At 46.5% G+C, this 15,347-nt stretch overlaps 1 protein-coding gene across 1 annotated transcript in view; it reads right to left on the bottom strand.

The window, feature by feature from the left end:
* The window catches only part of LOC137381120 (probable G-protein coupled receptor 139), an 87,990-nt gene extending 73,297 nt beyond the window's left edge, over nucleotides 1-14,693 (bottom strand). Inside the window, exon 1 of the mRNA XM_068053509.1 lies at nucleotides 14,513-14,693. Within this exon, the coding sequence (XP_067909610.1) occupies nucleotides 14,513-14,693 (181 nt within the window). The remainder of the gene's footprint in view (nucleotides 1-14,512) is intronic.
* Nucleotides 14,694-15,347: the final 654 nt, after the last annotated feature.

Raw genomic sequence — 15,347 nt, 5'->3', positions numbered from 1 at the left:
ACAGTGTGAATATTGGTCAACCAGCGCTGGATACTGATCACCATGCCGAGCGGGTACAGTGTGAATATTGGTCAACCAGCCCAGGATACTGATCACCATTCCGAGCAGGTACAGTGTGAATATTGGTCAAACAGCCAAGGTTAGTAATCACATGCGAGCTGGTACATTGTGAATATGGGTCAATCAGACCAGGATACTGATCACCATGTCGAGCTGGTACAATTTGAATATGGTGAACCAGTCCAGGATACTGATCATCATGCTGAGATGGTGCAGTTTGAATATGGGTCAACCAACTCAGGATACTGATCAACCATGCCAAGCGGGTACAGTGTGAATATGGGTCAACCAGCCCAGGATACTGATCACCATTCCGAGCGGGTACAGTGTGAATATTGGTCAACCGGCCCAAAATACTGATCATCATGCCGAGCTGGTACAGTGTGAATATGGGTCAACCAACTCAGGATACTGATCAACCATGCCAAGCGGGTACAGTGTGAATGTGGGTCAACCAGCCCAGGATACTGATCACCATGCCGACAGGGTACAGTGTGAATATTGGTCAACCAGCGCAGGATATTGATCACCATGCCGACTGGGTACAGTGTGAATATGTGTCAACCAGCCCAGGATACTGATGCCATGCCGAGAGGGAGCAGTATGAATACGGGTCAACCCGCCCGGGATACTGTTCACCATGTCGAGCTGGTTACAGACTGAATATGGCTCAAACAGTCCAGGATACCGATCACCATGCCGAGCTGGTGCATTGAGAATATTGGTCAACCAGCCTAGGATACTCATGGCCATGCCGACCTGGGAAAGTGTGAATATTGGTCAAACAGCCCAGGATACTGATCACCATTCTGAGCTAGTACAATGCGTATCGACTTCAACAAGCCGAGGATTCTGATCAGCATGCCGAGCTGGTACATTGTGAAGAAGGGACAACCAGCCCAGGATACTGATCACCATGCTGAGCTGGTACAGTGTGAATATGGGACAACCAGCCCAGGATACTGATCACCATGCCTTGCTGGTACTTTGCGAATATGCTTCAACCAGCCCTCGATACTGATCACAATGCTGCGAAGGTACAGTGTGAAAATGGGTCAACTAGCCCAGGATACTGATCACCATGTCGAGCTGGTACAGTGTGAATATGGGACAACCATCCCAGGATACTGATCACCATGCTGAGAAGGTACAGTGTGAATATGGGTCAACCAGCACAAGATATTGATCGCCAATATGAGCGGGTACAGAGTGAATATGGGACAACCAGCCCAGGATACCGATCGCCATGCTGAGCTGATATAGTGTGAATATGGGTCAACCGGTCCAGGATACTGATCACCATGCCGAGCGGGTACAGTGTGAACATGGGTCAACCAGCCCAGGATACAGATCACCATGCCGAGCGGGTACATTGTGAATATGGGTCAACCAGACCAGGATACTGATCGCCATGTTGAGCTGGTACATTGTGAATATGGTGAAACAGCCCAGGATACTGATCACCATGCTGAGATGGTGCAGTGTGAATATGGATCAACCAGCCCAGGATACTGATCACCATGCTGAGAAGGTACAGTGTGAATATGGGATAACCAGCCCAGGATACTGATCACCATACCGAGCTGGTACATTGTGAATATGCTTCAGCCAGCCCAGGAAACTGATCACCATGCTGAGCTGGTGCATTGTGAACATGGGTCGACCAGCCCAGGATACTGGTCACCATGCTGAGAAGGTACAGTGTGAATATGGGTCAACCAGCCCAGGATACTGATCGCCAGTATGAGCGGGTACAGAATGAATATGTTACAAACAGCCCAGGATACTGATCGCCATACTGAGCTGGTATAGTTAGAATATGAGTCAACCAGCTCAGGGTACTGTTCACCATGACGAGCTGGTTACAGACTGAATATGGCACACACAGTCCAGGATACTGATCACCATGCCGAGCTGTTACATTGTGAATATTGGTCAACCAGCCCAGGATACTTATCACCATTCTGAGCTAGTACAAAGCGAATAGAGGTCAACAAGCCGAGGATTCTGATCACCATGCCGAGCTGGTACATTGTGAATAAGGGACAACCAGCCCAGGATACTGATCACCATGCTGAGCTAGTACAAAGCGAATAGAGGTCAACCAGCCCAGGATACTGATCGCCAATATGAGCGGGTACAGAGTGAATATGGGACAACCAGCCCTGGATACTGATCGCCATGCTGAGCGGATATAGTGTGAATATTGGTCAACCAGCCCTGGATACTGATTAACATGCTGAGCTGGTACAGTGTGAATATAGGTCAACTAGCACAGGATATTGATCACCATGTCGAGCTGGTACAGTGTCAATATTGGACAACCAGCCCAGGATACTGATCGCCATGCTGAGCTCTTATAGTGTGAATGTGGGTTAACCAGCCCATGATACCGATTACCATGCTGAGCTGGTATAATTTGAATATGGGTCAACCAGCCCAGGATACTGACCGCCATACCGAGTTGGTGCAATGTGAATATGTGTTGCCAGCCCAGGATACTGAACACCATGCCAAACGGGTACATTGTGAGTATGGGAGAACCAGCCCAGGATGTTTATTAACATGCTGTGATGGTACAGTCTGAATATGGGTCAACCAGCCACAGGGTACTGATCGCCAATTTGAGCGGGTACAGTGTGAATATGGGACAACCAGCTCTGAATACTGATCACCATGCTGAGCTGGTATAATGTGAATATGGGTCAACCAGCTCAGGATGTTGATCACCATGCCGAGCTGGTAAAGTGTGAATATGGCTCAACCAGTCCAGGATACTGATCACCATGCCGAGCTGGTACAGTGTGAATATTGGTCAAACAGCCCAGGATACTGATCACCATTCTGAGCGAGTACAATGCGAATAGAGGTCAACAGGACGAGGATTCTGATAACCATGCCGAGCTGGTACAGTGTGAACATGGGTCAACCAGCCCAGGATACTGATCACCATGCTGAGCTGGTACAGTGTGAACATGGGTCAACCAGCCCAGGATTGTGATCACCATGCCGAGATGGTACAGTGTGTATATGGGACAACCAGCCAAGGATACTGATCACCATGTCGAGCTGGTACAGTGTAAGTATTGGACAACACGCCCAGGATACTGATCACCATGTTGAGCTGGTACAGTGTGAATATGGGTCAACCCGCCCAGGATACTGATCACCATGTTGAGCTGGTATAGTGTGAATATGGGTCAACCAGCCCAGGATACTGAGTACCATGCTGAGCTGGCATATGTGTGAATATGGGTCAGCAAGCCCAGGACACTGATCACCATGCTGAGCTGGCATAGTGTGAATATGGGTCAACCAGCCCAGGATACAGATCGCCATGTTGAGCTGGTATAGTGTGAATGTGGGTCAGCCAGCCCAGGATACTGATCACCATGCTGAGCTGGTATAATGTGAATGTGGGTCAGCCAGCCCAGGATACTGATCGCCACGTTGAGCTGGTATAGTGTAAATGTGGGTCAGCCAGCCCAGGATACTGATCGCCATGCTGAGCTGGTACAGTGTGAACATGGGTCAACCAGCCCAGGATACTGATCACCATGCTGAGCTGGTACAGTGTGAACATGGGTCAACCAGCCCAGGACACTGAACACCATGCCGAGCGGGTACATTGTGAGTATGGGAGAACCAGCCCAGGATACTTATTACCATGCTGTGATGGTACAGTCTGAATATGGGTCAACCAGCCACAGGATACTGATCGCCAATTTGAGTGGGTACAGTGTGAATATGGGACAACCAGCCCAGAATACTGATCACCATGCTGAGCTGGTATAATGTGAATATGGGTGAAGCAGCTCAGGATATTGATCACCATGCCGAGATGGTAAGTGTGAATATGGGTCAACAATCCCAGGATACTGAGCAACATGTCGAGCTGGTGACACACTGAATATGGCTCAACCAGCCAAGGATACTGATCACCATGCCGAGCTGGTACAGTGTGAATATTGGTCAAACAGCCAAGGATACTGATCACCATGCTGAGCTAGTACAAAGCGAATAGAGGTCAACCAGCCCAGGATACTGATCGCCAATATGAGCGGGTACAGAGTGAATATGGGACAACCAGCCCTGGATACTGATCGCCATGCTGAGCGGATATAGTGTGAATATTGGTCAACCAGCCCTGGATACTGATTAACATGCTGAGCTGGTACAGTGTGAATATAGGTCAACTAGCACAGGATATTGATCACCATGTCGAGCTGGTACAGTGTCAATATTGGACAACCAGCCCAGGATACTGATCGCCATGCTGAGCTCTTATAGTGTGAATGTGGGTTAACCAGCCCATGATACCGATTACCATGCTGAGCTGGTATAATTTGAATATGGGTCAACCAGCCCAGGATACTGACCGCCATACCGAGTTGGTGCAATGTGAATATGTGTTGCCAGCCCAGGATACTGAACACCATGCCAAACGGGTACATTGTGAGTATGGGAGAACCAGCCCAGGATGCTTATTAACATGCTGTGATGGTACAGTCTGAATATGGGTCAACCAGCCACAGGGTACTGATCGCCAATTTGAGCGGGTACAGTGTGAATATGGGACAACCAGCTCTGAATACTGATCACCATGCTGAGCTGGTATAATGTGAATATGGGTCAACCAGCTCAGGATGTTGATCACCATGCCGAGCTGGTAAAGTGTGAATATGGCTCAACCAGTCCAGGATACTGATCACCATCACGAGCTGGTACAGTGTGAATATTGGTCAAACAGCCCAGGATACTGATCACCATTCTGAGCTAGTACAATGCGAATAGAGGTCAACAGGACGAGGATTCTGATAACCATGCCGAGCTGGTACAGTGTGAACATGGGTCAACCAGCCCAGGATACTGATCACCATGCTGAGCTGGTACAGTGTGAACATGGGTCAACCAGCCCAGGATTGTGATCACCATGCCGAGATGGTACAGTGTGTATATGGGACAACCAGCCAAGGATACTGATCACCATGTCGAGCTGGTACAGTGTAAGTATTGGACAACACGCCCAGGATACTGATCACCATGTTGAGCTGGTACAGTGTGAATATGGGTCAACCCGCCCAGGATACTGATCACCATGTTGAGCTGGTATAGTGTGAATATGGGTCAACCAGCCCAGGATACTGAGTAACATGCTGAGCTGGCATATGTGTGAATATGGGTCAGCAAGCCCAGGACACTGATCACCATGCTGAGCTGGCATAGTGTGAATATGGGTCAACCAGCCCAGGATACAGATCGCCATGTTGAGCTGGTATAGTGTGAATGTGGGTCAGCCAGCCCAGGATACTGATCGCCATGCTGAGCTGGTATAATGTGAATGTGGGTCAGCCAGCCCAGGATACTGATCGCCACGTTGAGCTGGTATAGTGTAAATGTGGGTCAGCCAGCCCAGGATACTGATCGCCATGCTGAGCTGGTACAGTGTGAACATGGGTCAACCAGCCCAGGATACTGATCACCATGCTGAGCTGGTACAGTGTGAACATGGGTCAACCAGCCCAGGACACTGAACACCATGCCGAGCGGGTACATTGTGAGTATGGGAGAACCAGCCCAGGATACTTATTACCATGCTGTGATGGTACAGTCTGAATATGGGTCAACCAGCCACAGGATACTGATCGCCAATTTGAGTGGGTACAGTGTGAATATGGGACAACCAGCCCAGAATACTGATCACCATGCTGAGCTGGTATAATGTGAATATGGGTGAAGCAGCTCAGGATATTGATCACCATGCCGAGCTGGTAAAGTGTGAATATGGGTCAACAATCCCAGGATACTGAGCAACATGTCGAGCTGGTGACACACTGAATATGGCTCAACCAGCCAAGGATACTGATCACCATGCCGAGCTGGTACAGTGTGAATATTGGTCAAACAGCCCAGGATACTGATCACCATTCTGAGCTGCTACAATGCGAATAGAGGTCAACAAGACGAGGATTGTGAGCAACATGTCGAGCTGGTAACAGACTGAATATGGCTCAACCAGCCAAGGATACTGATCACCATGCCGAGCTGGTACAGTGTGAACATGGGTCAACCAGCCCAGGATTGTGATCACCATGCCGAGCTGGTACAGTGTGTATATGGGACAACCAGCCCAGGATACTAATCTCCATGTCGAGCTGGTACAGTGTAACTATTGGACAACACGACCAGGATACTGATCACCATGTTGAGCTGGTATAGTGTGAATATGGGTCAACCAGCCCAGGATACTGATCACCATTCCGTAATGTTCTGGTGTGAAAATGAATCAACCAGCCCAGGATACTGATCGCCAATTTGAACGGGTACAGAGTGAATATGGGACAACTAGCCCAGATTACTGATCACCATGCTGAGCTGGTATAATGTGAATATGGGTCAACCAGCTCAGGATATTGATCAGCATGCCGATCTGGTAAAGTGTGAATATGGGTCAACCAGCCACAGGATACTGATCGCCAATTTGAACGGGTACAGAGTGAATATGGGACAACTAGCCCAGATTACTGATCACCATGCTGAGCTGGTATAATGTGAATATGGGTCAACCAGCTCAGGATATTGATCAGCATGCCGATCTGGTAAAGTGTGAATATGGGTCAACAAGCCCAGGATACTGAGCAACATGCCGAGCAAGTACAGGATGAATATGGTTCCCACAGCCCAGGATACTGATCACCATGCCGAGCTGGTATAGTGTGAACATGGATCAACCAGCCCAGGATTTTTTATCACCATGCCGAGCTGGTACAGTGTGAATATGGGTCAACCAGCCCAGGATACTGATCACCATGCTGAGAAGGTACAGTGTGAATATGGGACAACCAGCCCAGGATACTGATCACCATGCTGAGAATGTGCAGTGTGAATATGGGTCAACCAGCCCAGGATACTGACCGCCAATATGAGCGGGTACAGAGTGAATATGGGACAACCAGCCCAGGATACTGATCGCCATGCTGAGCTGATATAGTGTGAATATGGGTCAACCAGCCCAGGATACTGATTACCATGCTGAGCTGGTACAGTGTGAATATCGGTCAACTAGGCCAGGATACTGATCACCATGTCGAGCTGGTGCATAGTGAACATGGGTCAACCAGCCCAGGATACTGATCACCATGCTGAGATAGTACAGTCTGAATATGGGTCAACCAGCCCAGGATACTGATCACCATTCCGAAATGTTCCGGTGTGAAAGTTAATCAACCAGCCCAGGATACTGATCACCATGCTGAGCTGGTGCATAGTGAACATGGGTCAACCAGCCCAGGATACTGATCACCATGCTGAGATGGTACAGTCTTTATATGGGTCAGCCAGCCACAGGATACTGATCGCCAATTTGAGCGGGTACAGAGTGAATATGGGACAACCAGCCCAGATTACTGATCACCATGCTGAGCTGGTATACTGTGAATATGGGTCAACCAGCTCAGGATATTGATCAGCATGCCGAGCTGGTAAAGTGTGAATATGGGTCAACAAGCCCAGGATACTGAGCAACATGCCGAGCAAGTACACGATGAATATGGTTCAGACAGCCCAGGATACTGATCACCATGCCGAGCTAGTACAGTGTGAACATGGATCAACCAGCCCAGGATTTTTATCACCGTTCCGAGCTGGCACAGTCTGAATATGGGTCAACCAGCGACAGGATACTGATCGCCAATTTGAGCGGTTACAGAGTGAATATGGGACAACCAACCCAGATTACTGATCACCATGCTGAGCTGATATAATGTGAATATGGGTCAACCAGCTCAGGATATTGATCACCATGCCGAGCTGGTAAAGTGTGAATATGGGTCAACAAGCCCAGGATTGTTATCACCATGCCGAGCTGGTACAGTCTGAATATGGGTCAACCAGCCACAGGATACTGAGCAACATGCCGAGCAAGTACAGGATGAATATGGGTCAACCAGCGACAGGATACTGATCGCCAATTTGAGCGGTTACAGAGTGAATATGGGACAACCAACCCAGATTACTGATCACCATGCTGAGCTGATATAATGTGAATATGGGTCAACCAGCTCAGGATATTGATCACCATGTCGAGCTGGTACCGTGAGAATATATGTCAAGCAGCACAGGATACTGATCACCATGCCGAGCTGGTACAGTGTGAACATGGGTCAACCATCCCAGGATACTGATCACCATGCCGAGCTGTTACAGTGTGAATATGGGTCAACCAGTCTACGATACTGATCACCTTGCCGAGCTGATACAGTGTGTATATGGGTCAACCAGCCCAGAATACTTATCAACTTGGTGAGCTGGTACAGTGTGGATATGGGTGAACCATCCCAGTATACTGATCACCATGCCGATCTTGTACAGTGTGAATATGGGTCAAACAGCCCAGTATACTGATCACCATGCCGAGCTGGCACAGAATGTATATGGGTCAACCAGCCCAGGATACTGATCACCATGCCGAGCTGGCACAGTGTGTATATGGATCAACCAGCCCAGGATATTGATCACCCTGCTGAACTGGTACAGTGTGAATGTGGGTCAATCAGACCAGGATACTGATCACCATACCGAGCTTGTGCAGTATGAACATGGGCCCTCACGGACATCCTGTGCGACTATTTGCTCTCTTTCAGTGTGTACGTCAGCAGTCTTCCATACTCATGCTTTCATAACCATTCATTCTACTCACTATCAGGAACCGGATAATGGAAGGTATCATCGGCAGTGCTACCAACTGGAACTTGCTCACCAATAACTTGCTCAGTGCTGCTCAATTTGGATCCTCAACGTTCATTCATCTGCAGACCTCATTACAGCCTTGGTCGAAACATGGAGAAAAGAGCTGAACTCCAAAGGTGAGGTGAGAGTGACTGCCCTTGACATTCAGGCAGCATTCATCCGAGTATGGCATCACGGAGCCCTAGCAAAACTTTGGTCAATGGGAATCAGGGGGGAAATGTATGCTGGTTGGAGTCATAACTGCCTCAAATGAGGATGGTTGCGGTTGTTGGAGGTTAATTATGTCAGTCCTGGGACAACAATGCAGTTTATTCTCAGGGTATTTTCATCAGCTTCATCTGTTTCATCAATGACCTTCAATGAGAAGATCAGAAGTGCGATTATTCATTACGGATTGCAGAGTGTTTAGTTTCATTTAAGATTGCGTAGGTACTGAAGCAGTCCATGCCTACATGTAACAAGAACTGGACAATATCCAGCCTTGGGCTGAGAATTAGCAAGTAATATTTACACCACACATTCAGGGGTGAAACTGAATAATCCCCACTTGCCTGGATGGGTGCAGATCCAACACTCAGCAAGTTTTGCACCATCCGGGAGAAAATAGCCCGAATCATCAGTACATCATTTACCACGTTGCCATTCACTACTATTCAACATGAAAGAGAACGCAAAAATCTTTTAAAAGGGCACGCAAACATTTTCCACAGGCATGTAGATATTAATCAGGTAGAACGAGATGGGGTGTGGTATATTCGGGGAAAAGAGTGTGATATACACATAGAGACACAGAGCAAATCAAATATACCTGAAGAGTTCTTCATATCATTGTTTACTGAGGAAGAGGAATCTGACAAAATATCAATGGAAGTGGAGAGAGTCGAGATAATGGATAGAGTAAGCATTGAAGGGAGGAGGTCGAGGAAAGGCTGGCTGTGCTTGGGGTTGACAAGTCACCTGGTCTGGATGGCTTCCATCGCAGGCTGCTGAAGGAAGTGGAAATGGAGATATCACAACAGCATGACATCATCTTACAATCCTCCATGGTTGGGGGAGGTGCTTGAGTATTAGAGAACGGCAAATGTGACACCCTTATACTATAAAGGGTGTGAGGACCTTCCTAGCAGCTACAGGTCAGTTAATTCATCATCAGTGATTTAAGTTTAACTTTGGTCGTCGGAAAACTTCAAAAAAAAAAATTGGACAAAGTCAATAGTCACATGGAGAAATGTGAGTTCGTTCAGGAAAGCCAGCATGAATTTCTTAAGTGAAAATCATGTTTAACTCACCTGCTGGAGTATTTCAAGGAGATAACCGAGAGGATTGATGAGAGCAATGCTGTTGATGTGGTGGCCATGATATTTCAAAAGGCATTTGATACAGTGCCACACAACAGAATTGTGAACAAACTTGTAGCTCATGGAATAAAAGGGACAGTAGCCACATGGATATGAAATTGGCTGAGTGACAGAAACAAAGAGTAGTGGTTGGTGTTCCCCAGGGATCAATGTTGGGACCCTTGCCTTTCCTGATATATATTAATGAACTAGATCTTGGTGTGCAGGGCACAATTTCAAAGTTTGCAGATGATACGAAACTTGGAAGGATAGTGAGCTGTGAGGAGGATAGTGTAGAACTTCAAAAGGACATAGACATGTTGGTGGAATGGGTAGACAGATGGCAGATGAAGTTCAATGTGGAGAAATGTGAAGTGATTCATTTCAGTAAAAAGAACAACACCGAATGAAGGGGACAATTCTAAATAGGGCGCAGGAGCAGAGGGACCTATGTGTATATGTGCATAAGTCATTGAAGGTGGCAATACAGGTTGTGAGAGAGGTTAATAAAACATATATTATCCTGGGCTTTATCAATAGGGGCATAGAGTACAAGAGTAAGGAAGTTATGTTGAACTTGTATAAGACACTAGTTCGGTCTCAGCTGCAGTATTGCATCCAGTTCTTTGTGCCACACTTGAGGAAAGACATTGCAGAGAGAACAGAAAAGATTCATGGGAATGGTTCCAGGGATGAGGAATTTCAGTTATGAAGATAAATTGGAGAGATTAGGGCTGTTTTCCATGGGGAAGAGAAGGCTGAGTGGTGATTTGATAAAGGTATTCAAAATCATGAGCGAACTGAACAGAGTAGATGGAGAGAAACTGTTACAACTCGTGAGAGGATCGTGAACGAGAGGACACAGATTTCAAATATTTGGTAAGAGAAGTACAAGTGACATGAGGGAAAACATTTTCATGCAGCCAGTAGTTAAGATCTGGAATGCGTTGCCTGAGAACGTGGTGGAGGCAGGTTCAATTGAAGTATTCAAAAGGGAATTAGACAGTAAAATGTAAAGGGAGAATGTGCAGCTTTATGGGGAGAAGGTCGGGGAATGGAAAAGTCGGAAATTGTTCCTTCAGAGAGCCAGTGCGGACACGATGGGCCGATTGCTCGCCTTCCCTGCTGTAACGATTATGTGATTCTGTGAGTGTCGATTAAAGATTTAGAAACAATTCTCAGGGAAATATTAGCAGACACTTGGAGAGGTTTGAGTTTAATAAGGATATAAACGGGGCGGCACAGTGGCGCCGTGGTTAGCACTGCAGCCTCACAGCTCCAGCGACCCGGGTTCAATTCTGGGTACTGCCTGTGTGGAGTTTGCAAGTTCTCCTTGTGTTTGCGTGGGTTTTCTCCGGGTGCTCCGGTTTCCTCCCACATGCCAAAGACTTGCAGGTTGATAGGTAAATTGGCCATTATAAATTGCCCCTAGTATAGGTCGGTGGGAGGTAAATATAGGGACAGGTGGGGATGTGGTAGGAATATGGGATAAGTGTAGGATTAGTATAAATGGGTGGTTGATGGTCGGCACAGACGCTGTTTCAGTGCTGTATCTCTAAAGATATTGAGCACAGATTTGAAAAAGGGAGATCATGCTTGACTTATCTAATTGTATTTTAGATAAAGAATCTGAGAAAGTTGTTGAATGCTGTAGATGTTGTCTGTATGGATTTGAACAAAGTGTTTGATAAAGTACCAGATAAAAGGCTGGTGAATAAAATTGAGGCTCATAGAATAGGAGGGTCAGTGTCCAATAGGAGCAAACACATGGCTTAACGACAGTAAACAGTTATTGTGGTAAAATGTTGTTGATTTCAGACTGGCGGATGGTAGATAGTGGTGTTTCCTAAAGGGCATGGCTAGGACCACTGCTTTGAGTTTGCTGTATACAAATGATTTGGTCTTGGATATATAGTGGAATTTCAAAATTTGCTGATGATAAACTTGGTGGAGGGACAAACAGCGAGGATGATATGATTTTCCTGCAACAAGACATAGATAGACCAGTAGAATAGGCATACAAGTGGCAGATGGATTTTGATACAGACAAGTATGAGGTGATACAATTTGGCATAAGGGATAGGGTGAGGCAATGTAGCCTTATTGACACTGTTCTAACGAGTGTGTCGGAACAGAGGGAGCTGGGTCTCCAAGTGCGTTTGAATGTGAAAGGAAATACTGACAGATTGGCCTTCATAAGTAGGGAAATAGAATACACAAGTAGGGAAGTTTTATAATGCAACGATACAGATCTCTGGTTAGGCACCAAATGGAGCTCTGTGCCTAGTTCCTACGATGTGAGCGTCCTTGAGATGGTGCAGAGGAGATTTGACAGAATGATTCCAGGGATGGGGGCTTTTAGTTATAATGTTAGTTTGGAAAAACAGGTGTGCTTCTCACTGGTGCAAAGGAGATTGAGGGGAAATTTGATGGAGGTGGACAAGATTATAACAGGCTCAGATAAGGTGGACAAGGAGAAATTGTTCCCATTAACTAATGGTACAAGGACCAGGGGACACAGGTGGAAGGTTTTCGGCGAGAGATGCAGAGGGAATGTGAAAAAGAACGTTTTTTTTAATGCAATGGGTCGTAATGCGGATGCGGTGGCGGAGTGGTATTGTCACTGGACTGGTAACGCAGAGACCCATGGTACTGATCTGGGGACATGGGTTCGAAGCCCACCATGGCAGAAGGTGGAAGTTGAATTTAATTAATAAAAATCCGGAATTAAAAGCTATAATTTGTGCGGCACAGTGGCGCGGTGGTTAGCATCGCAGCCTCACAGCTCCAGCGACCCGGGTTCAAATCTGGGTGCTGCCTGTGTGAAGTTTTCAGTACTCCCTGTGTCTGCGTGGATTTTCTCCAGGTCCTCCGGTTTCCTCCCACATGCCAAAGAATTGCAGGTTGATAGGTGAATTGGCCATTATAAATTGCATAGTATAGGTAGGTGGTAGGGAAATAGGGACAGGTGGGGATGTGGTAGGAATATGGAATTCGTGTCGGATTCGTATAACTGGGTGGTTGATGGCCGGCACAGACTCCGTGGGCCGAAGGGCCTGTTTCAGTGCCATATCTCTACATCTAAAATCTAAATCTAAATCTAAAAATGACCTGGAAGTCGCTGCCCATAAGGGTGGTGGAAGGAGAGACAAATGAATGATTTCAAAATGAAACTGGAATGGCACTTGAAGGAAATGTTCTTGCAGGGCTATGGGGACTGAGCAGGGAGTGCACAACACACCATTCTGACTTGGAACTCTATCGCCGTTCCTTCACTGTCGCTTGGTCAAAATCCTGGATCTCCCTTCCTAACAGCACTGTGGGTGTGCCTACCCCACATGGACAGCAGCAGTTCAAGAAGGCAGCTCACCACCACCTTCTCAAGGGCAAATACGGATGGGCAACAAATGGCCAGCGTCGCTCACATCCCATAATGAATAATAAAAAATAAAGTGGGACTGACTGGACTGCTCTGCACAGTGGCAGCATGCATAATGGTCTCCTTCTATTTCGTAAATCTATGACTCCAGCATTGGAGCAAAATGACAGCAGTGTGTACAGTCTCCAAGATGAACTGCAGCAACTCACCAAGCCTCCTTCAAGAGCACCTTCCAAACCCGCAACCTCTACCAGCTAGAACGGCAAAGGGAGCAGATACATAGGAACACCACCACCAGCAAGTTCCCTCCAAGCAGCACATCATCCTGACTTGGAACTATATTGCCATTCCTTCACTGTCGCTGGGTAAAAAACGTTCAGGAAAACAGATCACCTCTACCTACTCAACGGCATTTAGGGATGGGCAGTAATTCCGGGCCTATCCAGCGATGCCCACGTCCATGAACAAATAGAACTGCCTACAGCCACTGGGGATGCACTGTGCAGGAGCACTAGGCAGGTCAGGGTGGAAAATGTCCAGGAAATAGTCGTAGACAGGATTGGGGATGGACAGGATACAGTATTGGAACTTAGCTCAGGGTCAAAGCAATCAGCGAGGAAGTGAACACTCTGTTTCAGCCTCATGTATTGGCAGATTCGTTGGATAGTGAACAGAGTTTGTGTTGGATACTGAAAACAATGGCTTCAATCTCCCCAATACTTCAATAACAAGGGCGGTAATGCATTGAATTGTGGTTTACACGTGTAATAGCTGAATAGAGTGGCTTAGCAACGTGACAACAGCAGCAAAGATGCAACAGCAAATTAAAACAATAGTAATACAGTTAGTAATGGTCTTTAGAGCTATTATCTGGAGACAGATATTTACCAGGAATGACAACAGTAACAAGGTGGACAGAGTAAACGATAAGATCAGTATTGCAGTTAAACATGGTTTATTGAATTGAAAGGTAGTGAGAGAGACTTACCAGGGACACCACCAATAGCGAGAACGGGATAGTAAATGCATTGAATCATGTTCAATGCATCGGAGATCCGCCACTCTAATGGTATCGAATCATCATCTGCAGTAAGACTGTCAAACCAATAAGATAAACTCCTGTCCATTGTTGTAACATTCCAATCTATTGTTCTCAGATTCTGTTCCATTTTTGTAACATTACAACTTATTGTTCTCAGATTCTGATCTATCTTCTCCTTCTCTCTAGAACCACTGATCCATTAGTGCCAGGGATGAAGCTCCCGCTGACACTTTGGGATATCACATTGAAAGGTGCCCGTTATTAATAGAAGATGGAAACCCTCCAGTGACACAATTACGGTCCACGGAGACTGACATTAATGACAGTCACTGAACAAACAGGTTCAGTTAACTCATTTCAATCCAACACTGTTGGTACCATGATAACGAATACCATTTACGCTTTCCAGGTGAGATGTATGAGGGTTGCTGATGGAAAGAATGGTGGAAATAGCAGAGGAAATGGCCAGAATCTTACAATGCTCCTAGGATATGGTGATAGATTACTACAGATTCCTCAATGTGACACCCTGTTTAAAACCAGAGAAATGGATAAACTCTGGAATTACAGTTCCAGCAATCTAACATCGATGTAAACTATTACAGTCTATAATCTGGGACACATCCTTTTTGCCTTGGAAAAACAGGAGTTTATAAATGACAAGCATCCTGGATATGTTAATGCCAATCATGTCTGACAAACTTGATCGAGTTTATCAATGACATCATGCAGCGGCTTGTTGAAGGCAGCATGGCTGATGCTATTTATATGGAATTTCAAA

The sequence above is a fragment of the Heterodontus francisci genome, chromosome 21 (genome assembly GCF_036365525.1).
Source record: "Heterodontus francisci isolate sHetFra1 chromosome 21, sHetFra1.hap1, whole genome shotgun sequence".
Classification (NCBI taxonomy): domain Eukaryota; kingdom Metazoa; phylum Chordata; class Chondrichthyes; order Heterodontiformes; family Heterodontidae; genus Heterodontus; species Heterodontus francisci.
The sequence above is the reverse complement of the archived record's forward strand: the minus strand, read 5'-3'. Positions and strand labels throughout refer to the sequence as shown.